Raw genomic sequence first — 21,331 nt, 5'->3', positions numbered from 1 at the left:
GAACCCCCCCCCCCCCACATATTTTCGGAGTTTTCTATCATTTTTTTTTCAAGCTCAGAAATTTTCTTGTCTTTTCTAGATTTTTGGGGAGTAAAAATTCACTTTTTTTCAATCTACAATGGCCCTATTACGACGTCGTATTTTGCAATACATAACATCTTAATTGCTAAAATGTTTGCGTAGTAAACTAGTTTGGCCCGTTTTTCTGCTCCGTTGACATGGGACAAGCGAAACCAACTCCAATTCCCAGAATGCCCCGCCGCGAGTACAGTTGCAGTTCACAGTTCACAACATTACAGTAAAAATAGGATATTCGCTGCCAGCCGCTTATGTGCTAAACGGCAAAAACCGGCAACTTGGGGACCGGAGAACGCGTCACTCGGTTCCCACCACACCGACAACCGGGCCAGAACCCCGAAAAATGGGTCTGAGCTGAGCGGTGCACCCTTCCTTTCTTTCCTGTGTTGTCGTCGGATTTACAAGCGACGGCTGGCTGGCTGGGTGCTAACGCTAGCACGCTAGCTCTCCGAGAAGAGCAGACACGGCAACAACGGCTGTCCGCCTGCCACCGTCCCCGGGCTGGTTCTCTCCGCCGCCGCCTCGGCCGCAGCAGCAGCAGCTATGTTCGTGCAGGAGGAGAAGATATTCGCCGGCAAAGTGTTGAAAATACACATCTGCACGATGGACGGCACGGAGTGGCTAGAGGAGGTCACGGAAGACACCACTGTTGAAAAACTGAAGGAGAGGTGCTTGAAACATGTAGGTTTTTTTAAAAGTGGGGGTGTTTGTGTCTTCTTCGACATTTTTTTGTCCTGTCACTCCTCTGCCTGAGGTGTTATATACCTGCCATTGCCTCTCTTTAAACTGTCAGTGTCAGTGTCACTGGCTTTGTATTTATAGTAACTGGGTAGACTCTGCTATTTATAATTTAGCAGGTTGGCTGCCCCTCTTCAGCTAACTAACACTGTGGCCCTTTTTTCTGTCCCCAGTCAGAGAGGCATGCTGCTTCTTAGCCTTTCTATTATTATACGGCTCACCCCCTCTCTCCTTTTTTGGCCTTTTAACGTGAAACCTCATTAATATAATGGTCAACTTAAACACTTCTGTCTTAACTTTACTACAGTGTTTATGTGTAGTTTTCTTGTCTTGTAGTTGCTAAAATTAGATTATTTCTGCTATACCCAAACTTCATTCATTCATTTATTGAAGCTACTCAAAAGCAGTCAATTATTTCTAGTCTTATTCTGTTTTCTTGTTTTTGTGAATCATATGAGTCAAATTATAATTTGTGTAGCTATATGTTTTTTACATTAGATTTAGCAAAACTGCCAGTTTTACTGTTTTAAACAATACAATTAAAACAAAAATTTGAATTATTATCTAGTTGATTTTTATCAAAACAAATAGGCAGCAATTATTTGTTTAATCACAATATTTTGTGGTACTATTATGATCGCAATAAAAGTGATAAGAAATATTTATTATTTTTTTAAAGTAACTGTGTGGTTCTGATTGTAATCACAGATAATTCTTTTGAAATATTTACTTAAAGAAGAATAATTTTTATTTCTGACCTGCACAAATATTTTCAAATTTATTGATATTTATTGATACTTTTATTGAACAAACTGTGGAGAAGCTAGTAACACTATAATCCCAACAACACAGTTTTGAACATGATTAGTTGAAATTTATCATAACAGCGATAAATCAAAATTCCTATCACGATAAGAAATTTATCACAATAAATGATGAACAATATATTAAATGCCCACCCAAATTAATACTGCTGCTAAATAAAAAAAATATTTATAAGCATTGAAATAATCTGCACAATACGGTAAAAAAGTATTTATTCTGATTTTGTGTTTTTTCACACTTGAATCAATGTTTCAGATCATCGAATATCCGACAAAGCAGTTTTTAAAGGATTATTTAATTAATTGAGGGAAAATGTATCCACACCAACCTTGCCTTAACTAATTAGAAATTTGAATAAATAGTTTTAAAATGATTATTTTACTTCTCAATGTTTGAATTTCACCTCGCTCTTTGAAAATTGTAGATTAGCTTAGGCTACATGGTGTGAGGTGGTGTAATCTTATGAATTTATTACAAAACATTTTCTTTGAGGATTTTCTGTTAGTTTAATTAAATTATATTTAATTGAACAAGTTTATTTTTTCCTAAGGGGAAGTCGAAAGTCACGGTGAAGCAGCATAAACGTAATGCCGTCACTATAAACCAGGGGTGTCAAACTCCAGTCCTCAAGGGCCGCTGCCCTGCAACTTTTAGATGTGCCTCTGCTGCACCACACCTGAAAAGAATAATTAGGTCATTAGCAAGGCTCAGGAGAACCTATCTACACAGGGAGGAGGTAATTAAGCCATTTCATTCCACTGTTTTTTTACCTGTGGCACATCTAAACACTGCAGGACAGCGGCCCTTGAGGACTGGAGTTTGACACCCCTGCAAAACGCAACAGTTAACATGCATTGAAGTCCCGTCATAAAAGTCATGGTTCCAACAATTACAGCAAAGCAACCCCAGATCACCACACTACCACCACCATGCTCGGCTTTTGCTTGATGTTTTATTTTTTAATGAGAAGCTACGTGTAATAAAACACACATCTTCCAAAAAAGTTCAGTTATGTCTCATCAAGTTGTTTAATATTTTTCGAAAAGGTAGATGCGTTTTGGCAGAAGTCAGACGGACCTTTATTCTGTTTTTGGTCTGCAGTGTTTTCCTCTGATGCATTACGCCCAGTCCTTCTTTTTTTGTTGAGTCATGAACACTGACCTTAACTGAGGCAGTTAGGAAAACATGATTTTGCGATTATATTTGTTTAATATTGCAAAGACATCATTCTGTTTAATTTAAGTCAAGGATAGTGCATTAAACAACGTTACAACTGATGGTTTGTACATTAGTTTTCTAGCCCAGACCTTTATAAAAGGCATCAAAACTAAAATGAAAGATTCCTGTCACAATTTCTGTGACTAATAATGAGGAAAAACATTAAAATTCATATTAGAGAAAACAAATTCTGCACAATAAAGTCGGTATATACATATGTGAACACGATATTTGTTTCTGTTTTAGCTGTTGTTTCACCTAGAAATTGACTGTAATTAACCCACACCTCCCTCACTCTTCCTCTCTCTTTGACATCATCATGATGCTCCCATCACTCTCTCTGTAAGCTTAACATACCGCTAATGGTCACTGAAGTCTATATTAAGTGAGGGCATTACTGAAAGTTTTCTCAAATGGCAGGATACATTATTGGTTTGATGAGTCTAGATACATTGAACTTACTATATAATAATAGCACAACCAATATTGTATCCAAGCAATCCTTTGAAATTATGCACTGATATTGCAGTTTAGATATTGTGCTATGTTCTTTTTACTTCTTGGATGAGTTGCTGATGCTCTCTGTATTTCAGGGGTGTCTAAAAATGTGGCCCAGGGGCCATTTATGGCTCTTGAACTGATTTTGTGCGGCCCACCAGCTGCAATTTAAGAGTGATGCAAATTTGGCCCATTCAGTACAGGTGTTTGATGCAGATGGAGACTTTTTATAAGGGTTAAATAATTACAAACATAATTTTCTTACAATAAAAAATGTTAAGTACAACACAAAATATTTTTTTTTTTTTATAACCTGGCTTTATTCTCCTAAGACAGTCGTTAACGGCTTAATGAAAAAGCATTGTTGTGATGACATGCTGAAGGTGGAGAGTTGGAAAGAGTAGGAGCTTCTTAAAGAGACAGAGGCACTAAATGCAAAGTCAGATTTTTTTTAGTTATGTTTGATATATACAAAATTTTTATAACAACTGAAGATAGTAGTTACTTTTTTATACTATAAAACGGCACTCTGTGCCAGGAAAATGCATACTACTGTTCATTTAGCTTAGTAGTTTGGACAGGAATGCTCTAAACTTTTTATATTTGAAATCAGTACTTCATGTGCAGTTTCATGGGTGTAGTTTAATGTTTTTCAGTAAAATAAAACTGGAACATTGAAGGTTACTTTTAAAAAAACATTTAGTGTTTTTTAAAAGTAATCAGAATCAGAAGGTCAGGGTTTTTAAAGATCAGTGTGGGGTTGCTGTGGTGGTGCAGGGGCAAAGCACCACCCACATATTGAGGCCTTATTGCTCATGGTGGTGGTCGCAGGTTCAATTCCTGGCCTGACAACATTTGCTGCATGTCTTCCCCCTCTCTCATTACCCTGTTTCCTGTTGAACTACTTTCAAATAAAGGCCACAAAAACCAACAAAACCTTAAAAAAAAGGGTCTTGTAGCGAGTTTGCCTGATTTGCAGCTTCCATATTTAAATCCTTACCACTGTAAAAAAAAAATCTAATAAATCTTGCATAAACACATAAATGTATTTTAAGCACTGAAATAGATCAAAAGATCTGTAAAATGGAGTCTGAAGAAGCATGAAGTTTTAAATCTATATGAGTTATCTCCATATTTAGTAGCTGCAATCCCAGATTTGTCTTTTGTCTAACATATAATTTTTTTCTCTATTTTTTGCAGCATGTTCATGGAACTCTAGAAGACCCCAAAACACTTACCCATCATAAACTTATACACGCTGCTACAGAAAGAGTCCTCACCGACACCAAAACTATCGCTGATGAAAACCTTAAAGACAAAGGTATGCATTGCTCGTGTGGCATGTTTTTAAATTCGAGCAAACATGTCTTTATTATTTTAAAATATATTTAAAATATACGGGTTTGTGTGTCATTTATGTTGGCAGATGTTTTGCTGCTCATAAAGAAAAGACCGCCGCCAACCCCTCCCAAGATGGCAGATGTTAGTTCAGATGAAAAGGTAAGCTTGATCATGTTTCTGTGGGAAATAACCCGAACGTTTTCATGTTACATATTTTTTTTGCTGTTTGTTACAGAAGAAACAAGATACCAAAGCTCCAGATAAAGATGCTATCCTGAAGGCTACTGCCAGCCTGTCCACACGGCACACTGAGCGCACTGTTACGCAGCACAACATCAGAGATGTAAGACGAGCTAGCTTCCCTGCAGTTATACTAAAAACAATGGATGTCTGTGAACATGTTTGTGTTTTGATGTTTGTGTTGTTCCAGTTTCAAACGGAGCTTAGAAAAATCCTGGTTTCTCTTATTGAAGTTGCACAGAAGCTTCTTGCCTTGAACCCCGATGCTGTTGAACTCTTCAAAAAGGCCAACGGTAAGCAGGAATATCTAGTTATGATGAGGATGCACCGATCCACTTTTTTCACTTCCGATATCAATACAGATATCTGAGGTTTAGAATCAGCTAATACCGATCTGATACAGAAAAACAGTGCTGAATGGACTAAAACCTTATACTTTAAACACTCAATTACAAATTTATTTGATAACTCTGCACCAGTACAGCATGCTTAAAGACAACGTCAAAAAAATACAACAATCAAAAACAATAAATAAAATGGGAGTAAAAACTGGATTATAAAGTCTCTGTAAACAAAATTGCTCTTTACTAAATATTAATGATCAGAATGGAAATGATCAAGCTCATTTTAATTTATCTTGTGATTAATTGATTAATTTCTTATTTCGACAGGCTTAGATTTTAGTTTATGTTTCTGTCATAAAATGGGCACATTTTGAGAAATCCTTACAGAAGAAAACTAAACACTCACACATTGACCATATTGATGTACGGAAGAGGATTACAGCCACTGAAAAATAAAATGATTATGTTGACTTTTCTGCCTTTGATTGAAAACGTCCCAAAGGCCCCAGTCGGCTTCTTTAATAACAAGTGACTATAAACTGTAGTTTTTCTTCATCTTTTCTAAACTGTGTGTGCTGTTGCTTCAAAAGTCTTTATTTTTGTGTTCTGAGATATTCTGCCTTTCTGTAATTGTTTGTTTTTTGTATCAAAGCGATGTTAGATGAAGATGAGGAGGATCATGTGGATGAAACGGCCCTCCAGCAGCTCACTGAGATGGGTTTCCCTGAGAGCAGAGCCATCAAAGCACTTAGACTCTGCCAGTAAGGCTGATGTGTAATTGGTCTTTATCCATTCATTTGTTAAACGGGCAGTGTTTTGTAAAACCAAGTTTTTTTTTTGTTATACATCATGATGTTATAATGTTATTCCTTCATCAACAATAAGTGTTACTTTGATTCTTTGATGCGTGTTTGAGAAATCCGTTAATCTCCTTGGCAACCATACAGATGTGCAAAACGACTGATTGGACCTAACTCCGCCTTTGAGGTGCAGCTCCACACCAAGCATCTGAACTTTGGCCTCACAGATCTTGACTCCCCCACTAAGCTCCTTCAGACTAGCCAGCCTTGATTGGCAAACACCTGGTAGAACCGCGCATCAGCTGAGCTCAATATGCGACCTACTTCTCAGTGAAGTGCTGCTAAAAACGTTGTTAAAGGGTTAATAGAGGAGCGACGTTGTGATGATTTCCTGAAGTTCCAGAAAGGAGCTTTTAAAAAGACAGAGGCCCAATTTCAAAGTGTTAAATTACAAAGTCAAATTTCTTTTAACTCATATTTGATTTATTACAGCATTTTTCTAACAACTGAAGGCAATATAGTTACTTGATTCTGCTATAAAATAGCACTTTGTGCCTGGAAAAAGTCATAATACTGCCCCTTTAAATAAAGTTTGGGTTCAGAACAGCATTATTTTCCAGCACGCACCCTGTATTTATTTATTTATTTATTTACTTATTTACTTTTTCTTTTATTTCCCTGCAGCATGTCGGTGACCCAGGCCATGGAGTGGCTGATCGAACACATAGATGACCCCACTGTGGATGCACCACTACCGGGACAGGACTCCTCCGGGGCATCAGGGGCCGCAGCAGCGACGATAACGGGCCCCTCGGCTTCAGCCTCCGCTTCAGCTAACATTCTTTCCAACCTCTCAAGGCAATCGAGCTCCGATGAGAGCAGCCGGCAGGACGAACTCACAGAGATCTTCAAGAGAATACGCAGGAAAAGGGAGTTCAGGCCAGACTCCAGGGTCAGTGCTTTTATGTAACATTTACATTTAAAAATATAAGCTTGTGGATTTCATTTCTTTTCTTTTCTTTTCTTTTCTTTTCTTTTCTTTTCTTTTCTTTAAGGCTCTGTTAATGTTTCTAAAAATTGTTTGTCCAATAATTACACCAAGTCTTTGATTCTCCAGGCTGTGATTGCATTGATGGAGATGGGCTTTGATGAAAAGGAGGTGATTGATGCTCTCAGAGTGAATAATAACCAACAAGATGCAGCGGTAGGTGATTACATAAACCGTGGTGTTATCTCAATCAGTATCTGCTGTTTCGCTGGAGTACCAACAATGTTATTATGCAAAGTTCCCATACGAGACGAAACCTGTGCTGTTATTTTTTGTTCATATTTACATGATTATCCCTCAGTGAGAAACTAAAGAAGACAAAAAAATCAACAAATGAGAACCACCCTGTTCATGAAGCTTCTCATTCCTCTCTTTATTTGAATAAGTTGCTAGTTTTATAGCTAGAGCTTTACAGTTGTTTTTAATGAAAAACAAAACATTTAAAGTTAACTGTTTCAAATGAAGTTAAACCAACAATTATTTATTCTCCTTTTCATAGGCACAGTAATTTTAAATTTGCTTCTAATAGGAAATGACATCTGCATGAAACACTGTAAAAGTAGTTTCATTTTTATGCACCTCCTCATAATCAGTGTGAAAATCCCTTATACTTACTGACCAGGTTTTTGGCTCGTTTCCACTGGTATTTGACAATTTATTTTTGTTAATGAGGGTGGAAAGCCTCTTTGCCATCACCCTAATACTTAGCTGACCCCACAGATTCTCTGTCAGATTGAATTTGGTGAACAGATAAAATTAAGAAATAATTTCAAATCTAAATCTACCTTAAATAGAGTAATATTGGATTTAATTTTATTTCACAGATTACAAATTAAGACTGCAAAAAATAACATGTTTCCCTACTAGTTTAAAAAATGGTTTGCATTTTACAAGTGTGTGTGTGTGTGTGGTTTTATTTCAATATTTACTTTTTTTATGTCATAAAAATGGTTTTTATTACCTTTTAAATATTACATTACGATTGTTTTATACTCAAAATTAGTGATCAGACTTAGTGTTTGTGGAAACTTTATCGATTTATTAATTTTGGGGGGGTTATCTTGTAAAATGTAATTTTTACACATCTGTGTTTCTGTTTTTTCATTCTGCAGTGCGAGTGGCTGCTGGGAGACAGGAAACCATCTCCAGAAGATCTAGATAAAGGCATCGACACCAACAGCCCTCTGTTTCAAGCGATTCTGGAAAACCCTGTGGTCCAGTTGGGTCTAACGAATCCCAAGACTCTGCTAGGTATATTCCAGTGTGACATTGATGAAAATCCGTTTTTCAGAAGATCTTTGTCTTATGTTAAATTGTGTGTGACTATCTGAACCATTTAAGTGTGACCAAAATATAAAATATAAAGGGAATTTCTAGATGACAGTTAGATTTGAGGAAATGTACAGGAAGTTGCCCGCTAAGCACCAGCTCAGAATGTGGCATCTCAGTATTTGTCATAAACCATCGTGACATTTTAAACTCTAGGGGAGTTCGATAACCATGTCATGTGTTTTTCTTGTTTGTTTTTGTGCAGCGTTTGAAGACATGCTGGAGAATCCTCTGAACAGCACCCAGTGGATGAACGACCCTGAGACCGGCCCGGTCATGCTCCAAATATCCAGAATCTTCCAGACCCTCAATCGCACATAGAGCCTCCTGATTACCCTCGTGTGATTGTGGCAGCTTGTTTGTATGTATGATCATACAAGGAAATGTGTGTATGGATGTGACACAAATAGAGTTTACTGGGTTTTTTTTTGTTTCTTTTTTTCTGCCTTGTAAAGAAAAAGCCAGAGGAGTTAAAAGTTTGAATTAAAATGTTACACTATTTATAACAATACAGTAAAACGCCTATACAAAACAAATGTTATTATTATTATTATTATTATTATTATTACAGTGGTAATATAAATTGAGATTTAACATGTTGTTTTTACATAATAACAATTTACAGATATGACAGACATGATTTATTTTATATAATTTCTCCATGTAAAGAAATTACATCAGGCATCAATTTAATGTTTACACTTTAAAGAACAGTTTTTGTATGATTTGCAATATTTAAATATAACAGTCTTCTCTGTTTCTTTAAAATGTTACATTTCATTATTAATGAATGTGTGGAGGAGTTCAGGTTGTTGTTGGAGTTAAGCGTTCACAAAGCTCTTTGAAAACGAGCTTTCAGACGCGGTTCTGCTCAGACGCTTACACACTCATCACTGGCATGAATGTCGGAATAATCTTGTGCTTTTCATAATTTTTCCTCAATAGTTTTAACATAAAAATGCAGTTATTAAAAAACTATTTGAATTATTTGTGGATTTTCTCTCGTCTAAAGAAGATCCAAATAAAAATACATATTTGTGTATTCACCACATGTTTCCTGCAGGTATAAAAGAAGCTTCTCTTTTCTTGTCATAACTGATTGATTTTTTTAGTGTTAATTTGGTTAAATTGGTTTGGTTTGAGGGCTGCACAGTGGCACAGTTGGTAGAGCTGTTGCCTTGCAGCAAGAAGGTTCTGGGTTTGATTCCCGGCCCCAGTCTTTCTGCATGGAGTTTGCATGTTCTCCCTGTGCATGCGTAGGTTTTCTCTGGGTACTCTGGTTTTCTCCCACAGTCCAAAAACATGACTGTCAGGTTAATTGGTCTGTCTAAATTGTCCCTAGGTGTGAATGTGTGTATGCATGGTTGTCTGTCTCTGTGTTGCCCTGCGACAGACTGGCGACCTGTCCAGGTTGTACCCCGCCTCTCGCCCTGAACGTTAGCTGGAGATAGGCACCAGCACCCTCCCAACCCCACTAAGGGACAAGGGTGTAAAGAAAATGGATGGTTTGGTTTGAAGGCACAGCTCAGCTTTTTAAGTTTAATTCACACATTTTCCAAAAGTGTTGTAGGACGTCCAATATATAATTTTGCGTTACCTGTTCCAAAACCAATTTTAAAGTGTGTTTCAACTATCTAAATTTAGAGTAATTTAGTTAGACAGTGAGACAGTCCCACAGCATAATGCGGCCACCACTATTTTTGACAGTTGTTAATGTGCTTTGGTTTGAATTCCTTTAAGCATATTTTTTGTGGCCAAACGGCTCAGTCTTTGTATTGTTTTACTTCACAGTGTTGAATCAGGAGACAATGTGCAGGCAGCTACAATTGTATTGAGTTTGGAGAAGGGATTTCTTTCTTATTCCACACCAAAACTTCATTTACTGAAGTCCATAAACTGGTTTTTCAGCTGTTTCTGGTGTCTGTTTTGCTCCTGAAGATCCTAATGGATTCCTTTATTTTAATGGTAACATTTTGGGTCACATGGATGAAACTTAGGTTTCCTAACAGGATAATGATCCCAAACGTTTTAAAAAAAGGTCTTAAGAATATAGTTAGCTGGCTAAAATAAAGATTATTTCTAAAACCCAGCCCCCAACTATGAATACAATATTTATAGTTTCCTGGCTTTGTTTAAAAGCCAGTAAACAAACAAATTTTTAACGATTCAGAAGCTTGTTAATGACAACAAAATATTTACTGTTAGGTGAGATTTATTTATATGTTTCAAACTGTTTAGATTACATAAAATAAACAATAAATTAAAACAGTTGTTGGTTTTATCTTCTTCCCACTGTGGAAAAGGAATGACAATCTTTAAAAGTCCAATATTACGAATGACATTCAGGCCAGTGATGAGTGCATGTAAACTTCTGAGCGGTTCTGTGTTATACATTACCTCTCCGTTCACACCCGTAAATCACTGTAAGTTGTACACCTCTCACTTATTAAGAGGAAAACTTCTGTCGTCTGCGAACATGAAACTTTTTTTGCCTTTTCAGAGACCTCGTACTCTAAGTTGTGTCGGTCCTGATTTTCCAACAGTATGCTACAGTCGGCCTGTGTGTTTGTTGTCAATGTGGACTTGAATGTCACTATATCTGCGCTTCTTTAGCACTTGTTCACCTCTTCGAACACTGCTCACTGCGGCACAGACGAAGTCAAATCATGGATTGTCTGGAGTCGGACAGTAAATGAAGCTGAGCCTGATCAAAACGTGGGGCTGGGGTTTGCCTTTTAAACCTTTAATTTGAATCTCTGAATGACAATGCGTTTGAATCACGCTGCTGGGGCACAAGCGTCTTTATAAACACAGTTTTGGTCTCCAGTTTCCTTCAGAGAGCAAGGAACACTTCATGCTGTCAACCAAACCAAAATGTTCCTGTATTTCATGCCTTGTCCCTAGTTCTACCCAATGAAGAGGGGAGAAAATCTGTATTTCTGTGCAATAGTAAAGACTTAAAGATATGTATCTGATATGAGTATTAGTGATGTTTAAACTGAAAGGGTTAGAGTGTTTTACAATGTTATTAGCCTTTGCATTGAGTACTCAAAATCTCCAGCTAAAAGTTGGAACTCTTTGCCTCTTGTAGTTCTACTAAAAAAAAACAATATGGAGGGCGGTGTTGGTTGTTTTATTTTTATTTTTTGCCAAGCTTTTGAGTGTTTTTATTCTATATTTAAAATGTAGTACTGATGTGACTTTCTGCTCAGGGAGGCTTAGATTGTTGTCGTGGCAAACCCCTGCTCAACCGATGTTAGTTTGGCTTTAGCAAATCTCTTCAGACTGCAACATCAAGACATGCAATATTTAACAAAAAATGGGAAAAAAAAGAAGATATTTAAATGTTTTTGGAGAGAAGTGTCTGTTTGAACTGTGTTTTATTACATTATTTATATCAAAGCCAAACTCGTAACTTGGTCTTATTTCTAACAGTTTTAGCAAACCTCGAAGCTGCACTCCAAATGTAAAAAGAGAAATGCTTCAAAGGTTGTTTTTACATCGTTTTAGAGATGTTCTTATGAAAATTGTGGGTCAAGGTGTGATTTCAAGTGGTGTTTGAACAGGGCGAGTTGATGTGTAGAGCTGCTGAGAACTGTACATTGAGAGATTCTGCTCTTAAAGAAAACATTAAACCAAAAATAAGAGAGAGAACATTTCCAAACATTCATCTGGAATTTAAATGAACAAAGCAAAACATGTTTGAGGTTACCAGCTATTTCTGCTCTGCTATGTCATGCAAGACTGTCCCACATCAACAACCTATGCAATCTATTGAGTGTCTGTTCATTCAAGCAGCCACAAGGCTACTGACATCTAAATCACATTAAAGTTAATTTGTTCTGTGGCTTTGCTCGTTGGATTCTGTTTGGAGTCGGTTTATGTGGCGGCTTTGTTTTGGGGAACAATAAAGATCAGTGTTGCAAACATAATAAAATACAAACTTAAAGTGCTGTGCCTTTCAAAATAATATGTAGCCCTTAAAAGACCTACGCAATGGAATGCATAATTACAAAGTTAAAAAAAGATGCATTGTTTTTGCATTTTTTTTTACATTAAAAGTGTGGCCTGTGTGTGTATTTAGTTTGTAGCACCAAATTTATCTGCTTTTACAGACAAATTTAAGTTTCTAGAAATCTCTAATTGATCTCTGACTTTTGTTTCATTGAGTAATAAATGTGACGTAGTTTGTTTTGGTCCGTATGGCATTTGGAAGCTTGACACGAGGAGAAGATAATCTCCAAAACTCACTATTGTAGAAAAAACATAAACATGCTAAGCTCTACTGAGAATATATGTGGAACTTTTTGCTTGCAGATGAAACTAAGATTGCGCTTCTCAACAACAAATCCTCAAGGTGAGTTTAGCAAGAAACAAAGTGTTATACAAATATTTATTGATTGGATTATTTTCTTAGTGTGAAATTACGCTACTGGAATAAAGAAATGTTTTTTAAAAGGGTTTTGAGCATGGCAAGCCAACAAATATCTCTACGCCTGAAGAAATTTAGCATAGCACAGGTTTAAACTTTATCAAGTAAAAATTTCTTACTAATACCCAGTTTTATCCTTTTCAGTGCAGAGTTTAAATTGTATTTATTAAACAATGTCCTTAACTAACAGCCGAAGGATTAAATGATACTGTCATTATGTACATGTCATTATGGTATAAAACAACGAAAATGCAGTTTTTCAAAAATCATAAACAGGAATCAGTGCTGCTTACTAAATCATCTCACCGACTGAAGTGTATATACCACATTTCTCCACTAGATGTCAGCATTGATTAAAGTCAATGCTGACATCTACTTGGAAAAGTGATTTTCCCCCCCCCCAAAGTGAATACAATTTTAAGATAAAGGTTGACAGAACGTTTGTCCCCCCAAATTTTAATACATTTACAAACATACATATTTTTGGAGAATATAAACCGAAAATGTTCGTTGTCACCGTTTTACTGTTGACAGTTTGGAAGGTAATCACGCATGCGCAGCATTCTCATTTAGAAAGGCAGGGATGAAAATTATTTCCATGGGCAGAGCGCGAACACACCGCGGGATGCGTGTGTCTCCTCTCTACCATGAAGCGTTTAATACAGAGATAGGTTTATAATCAGGAGATTACCTGCTCTTGTTATTTTATTTTTATTTCAACCAGAGTCTCGTCGCATTTTCACTGCTTCTGTCTGGCGTCTGCTTCGCCTGTGAGTCTGCCGCGGAGCGGTTGTCACACAGGCCGAGAATCGGATTCTGTTGCTGGGAGGAGACCACACAGACTCACCTCCCTCCCTGCTAGCATTATTATTAGCTGGCTACGATGCGTGTCTGCGGCTGCTGTATTTTCTACACAGCAGACCACGTTACAACGAGGCAGGTCTTTGGCTAATTGGTTGTGTAACCCTGCTGTACCTAAAGGGTGATTTGGAAATACGCAGCACCTTTCAAGGTAATGTTCTCTCCTGCTAACGTCATTCATGGCTCCAGTGAATGCTGGGGGGGCTGTTGTATTAGCAAGCTAACAGTTAGCTGGGGTTAGTTAGCCGCTATTTATTTGCATGCTCAGCCGCTTTGCTAACCCAGTTTACAGCCAATATTCATTTTCAGCTAATGACTGTTGCTTGTAAATTAGGTCTTTGTAACATGAACATATTATCATTATGCTGTAATTTACATAGCAGCTACCCTGCTGTTTCAGCCAGCCATTATTAGGCCGTTAATAGTTTCATTGTGATAAAGCAGTACCGCAAGGATAACGCTACAGGTTATAAAACAAGGTAAGCTAATATTAGTTTAGTCCTTTTGTTGTTTTTCTTTAGGAAAAACATTTACCTTCAGCAATGAAATAATGTCTCTTAGTTACAGGTAAAGGTAACCACTTTGTTTTGAGTTCACCTGTTAATATTTTTACATTTTCAACTATTTGAAGCCACAATTTCCAAAAAAAAAAAACAAAAAACAAAAAAAATTTACAAGGATATCAAACTGGCTTAGAAATTAAAACTGACATCTCTGTATTGTTGTAAACCAGAAACACAAGCATGGTGAATAACTGAAATCGCAGGTGCATCTCAGCTATGCAGAAAAAGACTGCACCCTACACTGTCTGCTCAGAGTGCTGTATTTGAGCATATTAATGGAAAGTGGAGTGGAAGGAAAAAATTGGTTAAAAAAAAGGTGCACAAGCAGTCTTGACGAGGCAAAAAGAAAATATATTTAAGTTTAGGAGAGATTCACAAATTGGGCTGAGGTTGAATTAATTGATGCTGAAGAGGACAAGGCTTTTGCTCAATTGTCCTTAAGTTATCTTTTTTTGGTGAGATTTTCCTAGAAACTGAATTTTGGGTATTTAACAACATCTGTAAAATTTACAAGAAATATTAACTTGAGGCACTACTCTATGTAATGTGTGTACCGTAATTAACTTTTTATAATTTTTGAGGATTATCTGTACAGATTTTACATTTGAAAGCAAATTATTTAAATGGGGAAAAATGAATAGTTCAAGCTTTTAGTTTAAACTAAAATTGTTTGCTTTGCCACCTGTCAGAAGGATTTCTTTGATTTACTTTGGTCCACACTTAAAACACAATCTAGCTATTGTCTCAAATTCAATACAGTTATCAGATATTGTGTGGGTTGATTTGTATTATGATCCACAGATGCCTTCCACGGTAGACATGATTATATGCTACATTTAGAACTGTTTTTGGTATTTAGTGGTTTTACTTACACCTGACTTAAATGCCATGTGTGTCATAGACAGGCGTTTACTGTATAATCAAAGTGTTGCCATGTGTCACTGTGGAAACAAAAAACTTAAAAAAGTTATTTGGATACATTGTCACTTAATCACACTTTTACTATTAGAAAATAGCATTTTGCTCTGCTTCAGTTTGTCCCTCTGCCAACTTTTACCTGCATTTCATTTATGCACATTGTCATTTAATTGTGTATTAGTTTATTTCTCCTGGCAGTTGGGTATTGTCAAAGAACTAGAAAGATAAATAATTAGAACAATACTTGGATCTCACATCTTTTTTACACCCATTTGATATCAATTCACTCTTACAAAATGACAAATTAAACCAAAATTAATTCCTTTAGACCTCCTGCTGGTACTTGGTTTTACCTTTTAGTAAGATAACCACATTCTCTTAAGAATAATGTACGCAGACAAAAGAATATAACTTTTAATCATCAGTTGTCAAAAAGAGTACAAAATGTTCAAGTGGCAAGTACAAAGTTACCCAGTACAGATGAACCTAAACTGCAAAAGCACCAAATAACGGAGTAGGAAAATGACCAACCCCTCTTTTTTTCCCCAACATATTCAGCTTCATTTTGTTGCTATATTTATTATTTATTTTGAAGGATGGATGTTGACTTGTGCGCCGGCGGGGACGGTACCAGGAAGAAACCGGAGTTACCGGTGGCTGCAGACGGCACAATGGATGTAGTACCTTTGGAGATGTACGACTCTGCCAGAGCAAAAATAGCTGCAAACCTGCGGTGGCTTTTTGCCAAAGCCTATGGCATTGGTAAGTTGATTTCCAATAATTTCCTCACAAACGCTCGTAATTTTTGTATTTGGAAATTACTGGCAACTGCGTTGGTCGCCTGAAATCTGTATTTTCAGTCTTCACAGACTTATCAAGTGACATATTTTACACCAGAGAGTATGAAACAAAACTTTAGTAAGCACTAAATCAATAAATTACATGATAAATTAAAACAAGCTTGATCATTCCCATTTCTTTTGCTAAAGACTGGATGACAAAAGTCTTCAGTTTGGCACATTGGTCTCAAATAACCTCTTTTTTTGATGGGTAATTTTGCTTCCAGAGGCTTCAGTATTCATTATATTTGTTTTATTTATTTTGGGTATTTAAAAGATCATCCAGTTCCAATGTAAACAGTTTGTTCAAAATGAAAGTCTATTGATATTTGAGAATATGTACGTGCATTATATTACTTGCATTCAGTTTCTGGAACAGAAGAAACGGCCAAAACAACGCTTTCAACTTCCTTGTAGCTGAAATATGCTGCACAAATAAAATTTGATTGAGCGATTGTCTTGTAAAAATGGTTCCAAAACAACAATAAATATTATCATTTATCTCAATAACTTTTAGGATATTTTATGATCCAGCTAAATTTGTTATTGTGACAAACCTTTTTGCAATTTATTTTTCTCATCTTAACAGTAAGTATTTTGCTGTTGAAACTTAACATTCTCAACACACTCAGTCTGCAGTTTGTTTGGTGCTTCAGCAGAAAAACACAATTAAAGGAAAAGCCAGAAAGAAAGCTAAAACACACACATGTAATCCTAACACCAACTCCCCAATGGCAGCTGAAACCTCGCTCACTGACTCACCAGATCTGTGCGTTCTTGTCGGATGGCCAATGAGATTGAACTTAAATCAGACGGAGGGACAGTCACTGATGCTTAATCTATATTTGTTACACTGTGCTCAGTGGATGGAAAATACTCATCTGCACATCACGTCGCTCACACTCCCTGTTGAAGCTGCCTGTGTTAGTAAGAGGACCTTTATGTTAGATGATGCTAGTTTCACCTCAAACACACTTGAGTGGAAATCCAAGAATATTACCAGTTTTAAGGGAAGGAAAAATTTAAAGCTAAGAGACTATAAGTCATAATTTGCTTGATCAGGTAACTTGGCATTCAGAAAACATCAGATTTAATTTAAAAGTAATTCAGGAGCAGCTTTGTGACGTTTTTTTAATCTCACAAGAATAGGCCTTTTGCAATAAAAAATTTGCTGGTTACTATATTGTTCCGGTAATTATTGAGATAAACGATAATGTTGTTGTTTTTATACCATTTTTAAATAATATATTAATAAGTTCGCCCCTCAAATATCAACAAACTTTATAGAGAACGCTTAACTGTACAACTTGAAGATATTTTAAATATCCAAAATAAACCACAACTAAAGACGACAAATAAAACGGAAGTAAAAACAACCAAGACCATAAATAAAATGAATTATGATGTCTCTGTAAGCAGAATTGCTATTCAAAAAATATTAGTCAGAATGGAAATTATTGAGATAATTTTAACTTATAATGTGATTAATCATTGCTTATTGTGACAGGTTTGTACAGGATATCCAGTCCATAGTGTTGCTCATATTGCATCCTCTTCTCTTTTTTCTTTCTTTTTTATGTTCGTCTCTCTGCACCGCCTCATTAGTTTTATTGTTGTATTGATGGCTCATATTGGTGCTGTTTGGGACTGGGCCTTCACTCCCTCCCTCTTCTCTTTGACAGACACTTTATATTTAATAGATGTGGATTTCATAACCTGCAGATGTTCTGTCAAAAAGTGTTTTGTGTCTTTGACTAAAATATAAAGATGTGAAGCAACTAGTAGAGTAAGAAAAAACAGTAAGTTTATTTTGGGATTAGATTTTAATTAGTATTCAAAGAGGTTGTTTTTTTTTTTTTTCAAAATCTGATGTGTAGTGTAGCTTTATCCTCATGAGTCATTATGTGGAGAAAAGTGAGGCTTACACAAGCCCTGCACAGCTCACTAATATGATTTTAGACTGTTATGGTGATGAGAGAAATGGGAGTGCTGGTGTGGTGGAAACTGGAGCAAATGTTTTGATGACTACATGAATTATGACAAAATGTTAGGGTGTGAGTTACAGTTGTCATTAGCCTTTCACTACTGGGAAAAATGAACGAAGACCAGACGTATCTTTCAGTGCTTTTAAGTCTCTCCTTACATTGCCGGTTTGTTAGATGTCCAAGGAACATCTCTTTCTGCTTCTCCTGTCCTCACTGGAGAAAATGCCATCTTACTCTAAATATTAACTTTCTTGCATCAACACAAGAAATGACAGAATTTCTGGGCATTCTTTGACATTTTTGACTATTTACGGTGAATTTGTTGTTGCACATAAACGTATTGTAAAGTATATGTTGTCAAAGTAGTCGGGCTACAAGCAAACAATTATTTTAGCAATTGATTTATTCTGATGATTAATCAAATGTGCCAAAAGAAATTCATCACATTCTGCATTTTTCATTTAACCACTTCAACCTTTTTAATGTTAGAAATGGATTAAAATGCAAAAAACCAGAATCAATTAATTTTTAAATAAGAAAATAAACATTTTGTTGGCTAATATGCAATGACGTAGCATTCCTTTAGTGTGTGCTTTATCATTTGTAGCAGGTGATGCATCTGCAGCCAAAAAAAGAAAAAATACTTCCAACATGTGAAAAGCTCAGCTCTTTCTGCTTGTCTTAACATCGATGTAAGGCTAATCTGTTTATTTTTTGGATTAACTGATTAATGATTGGAAAGCAAAACATGCACAATATGAGATTTCTTTTCCTTTTTTAAGAATCTGATCCGAGTGAAGCTAAAACTAAACCGCTTGTACAGTTTTGGTTAATTACTGATCTTTCATCAAATGGCCTTTTTTTACTCTGTATTCTCCAGTTAACAATGAATTGATTCCTAAATTAGTTGAGGATTATTTCAAGTCGATTAATCACTGTTAATCTGATTAATCGTTTCAGCCCTACAGAGTAGTGCAGCTTTGTTTGCTGCCTGATGCATCAGTTCCTGAGTTCAGGCTTTGCATGTCTGTTACATCAGCATCATCTCTGGTCAGATCGTACGCCATTAAGCTCTCCTTCATACTCTGGTTTGTTATGATCATTATACAGATTTCCAAATGTCACTGAAGCATTCACTTAAAAAATGGCAGTAGAATTGGAGTTTTTAAGGTAAACAGGGTTGGGATAGAAAACTTTTTTGTTTTTCCTTCAGGGTTCATTAAGGTTTTACTTGGTTCTGTTGTTGTCAGCCATCATGAGCTTTTGGTAATGATATAGATGGATAATAGCAGCATCTTCCTGCAGACAAAAAATGATACGCTGCAGCATAGTCGTGCTTCGGAGGCCCAGAGGGAAACGACTCTCAGGTGTACCTGCAATTGCCTTCCTCCAATGGGAACTTAATAAATTAGTCCTGTTTTCTAGTCCCCAGACGGCTCATATGGGGTCTGCTACGATGCAAATATTGCACGGTTGTTTGTTTGGCTTGTGCCGTTTCCGGCAGATGTGAATCCTCTGGCTGTGTCTCAGCTGATCCCAGCCTTGGAAGCTGACTATGGCTGACGGTGAGGACCAGTCGCGCTCGCAGGCAGGTCGTTAGCCCTCCGTCTGCTTCTGCTGGTGCAGATTATGGTGTGGCACCGGTCACGGTTGGCTGTGTGTGATCTACAGCATCCTGGCTGTTGTTGCCAGGCTCCATCATGATGCTCCACCCCACCCCAGTTGGTGTGTTTTTTAGCCTGCCCTGGGCTGCAGGAAGGCGGGGTCAGCTGCCACATGACATCAGTGTCTGGAGAATGAACTCCAACGGCAAGACCTCTTTGTTTTCTGCCACAATAAGTCCCACTGTCATGATGTTCATTCACTCCAGGAATGGCAGAAACTGTTGGGTTAAATGTTTAATCATGTGTTGCAAAACTGTTGTCGATTTTTGTATATGGGGACAGAAAAATGACCCGAGCTTAAAGGTACTATAACAGTTGCTGCTCGGCTAATTATGATGAGATTTCCCTTTAAATTAATACCATTTGTTCTCACAACAAATCTTCTGTGCACTAAAGAATTGCTTCGTTAAACCAAAAGCCTTTAAGAGCTTTTTAAGTTGCTTCTCCTAAGACGATACACTGAGAAGAACAGAAAGAAAAACAAGTCAGAAGAACTTTAAAACCCTGAAACCTTTTACGTTAAAATACCTTTTTATGCATTTGTTAGTAGCATCTTTCTTATGATATAGTTTTTTGATATAAGAAATCATTATGACTAATATCTAATTGAACACATACGGCTATATTTTTCAGTAAACTCCTATTTTTCTGCCGAGATTCTTTGCATAGGGTTTGAGCAAGTTAAAATTTGGAGCAGTCGAGCACTGGTTCTCGTTTTATTTGCATTTAAGTTTTCAGTTCATCATATGTGGACAAAATGTACAGAGAGTAATGCTCATGCTTTATTTACCGTTTTACGTTGAGTGTGCTGCATGAACGTTGTAACTGAGTGTTGTAAGCGGTGTATCGTGCAGCGTTTTGGTAATTTCCACTCAGGTATTGGTTTAAGGAGAGCTGTAAACATTTCTGGTTTGTTTTGCTGCTCTGTTAGTGAACATTTTTTTTTATATAAAATGTAAAAAACACTTGGATTGTCAGAGATGTCTGATTATGGGATAAATAAATAAAAATTTCTTCCATAAATCAGTCTTTTTTGGGGGTTTCTTTTTTATTTTAATTTTTTAAATCTATAGATGCATGCACAAATATTATGCAATTGTTGCTGCTTTCAGCTTGCTTTAATGGATAAATGTGGAGAGTCTTGCAGATCGTTCATTGTTTTCTGTTGCATTCAAAAGTATTACCCATGTAAAGAAACCTGCAGCACATCTTTTCCAATCAAATTTAAAAATGGATCAAAATCAAGTCGGTATCATCCAGAAAAATCCTGATTGGTACATCTGTTTTGAAAATCCAAACTCTAGGTCACATCTGCAAATGCTAAAAGCTGTGTGTACACACATATTTACCTCCAAGTTACCATTTGATAGCTTTTGGGATTTAATTATACTTAATTTTTTCCCTCTTTTCTCTTTACTTTTACTTTTTCTCTTTACCCTTCCTGCTTGCTCTCCAGTATTTGACCTGCAGGTTGCTGATGAGAAGGTTTCTCGTTGCCTTCACAGTGTGGAAACCAGGAACTCGTCATACACACACATGCAGCTTTCGCTGTGTTATCACATCTCTGGCAGAAATCTAAACAGGTTTAGCAGAAACGGGGTTATTTCTGC

General features: G+C 36.6%; 2 protein-coding genes across 4 annotated transcripts in view; both read left to right on the top strand.

The window, feature by feature from the left end:
• The first annotated feature begins 248 nt into the window (after positions 1 to 248).
• Positions 249 to 12,308, top strand: ubac1 (UBA domain containing 1). Of its 2 annotated transcripts, XM_014996956.2 has the most exons (10): positions 254 to 759; positions 4,558 to 4,678; positions 4,784 to 4,857; positions 4,934 to 5,041; positions 5,129 to 5,231; positions 5,935 to 6,043; positions 6,767 to 7,034; positions 7,200 to 7,286; positions 8,243 to 8,381; positions 8,665 to 12,308. In XM_014996956.2, exons 1-10 carry the CDS (start codon positions 622 to 624, stop codon positions 8,778 to 8,780), a joined length of 1,263 nt encoding a protein of 420 aa, XP_014852442.1. In that variant the 5' UTR covers positions 254 to 621; the 3' UTR covers positions 8,781 to 12,308. The 2 variants fall into 2 exon arrangements, with proteins under 2 accessions (XP_087864807.1, XP_014852442.1); XM_088008681.1 differs by having other exon boundaries at positions 249 to 759; positions 4,934 to 5,231.
• Positions 12,309 to 13,475: 1,167 nt separating this feature from the next.
• camsap1b (calmodulin regulated spectrin-associated protein 1b) overlaps positions 13,476 to 21,331 on the top strand; it is a 30,375-nt gene continuing 22,519 nt past the window's right edge. For both annotated transcript variants that reach the window (XM_088008680.1, XM_088008679.1), the window contains exons 1-2: positions 13,476 to 13,903; positions 15,829 to 15,995. In XM_088008680.1, coding sequence (XP_087864806.1) covers positions 15,830 to 15,995 — 166 coding nt within the window. In that variant the 5' untranslated portion in view covers positions 13,476 to 13,903; position 15,829. The remainder of the gene's footprint in view (positions 13,904 to 15,828; positions 15,996 to 21,331) is intronic.

Source organism: Poecilia mexicana, unplaced genomic scaffold (assembly GCF_051168715.1).
Source record: "Poecilia mexicana isolate PSO_F unplaced genomic scaffold, ASM5116871v1 scaffold_9, whole genome shotgun sequence".
NCBI classification, from domain to species: Eukaryota; Metazoa; Chordata; class Actinopteri; order Cyprinodontiformes; family Poeciliidae; genus Poecilia; species Poecilia mexicana.
Note: the sequence above shows the minus strand (reverse complement) of the source record. Positions and strands in the feature narration are given on the sequence as shown.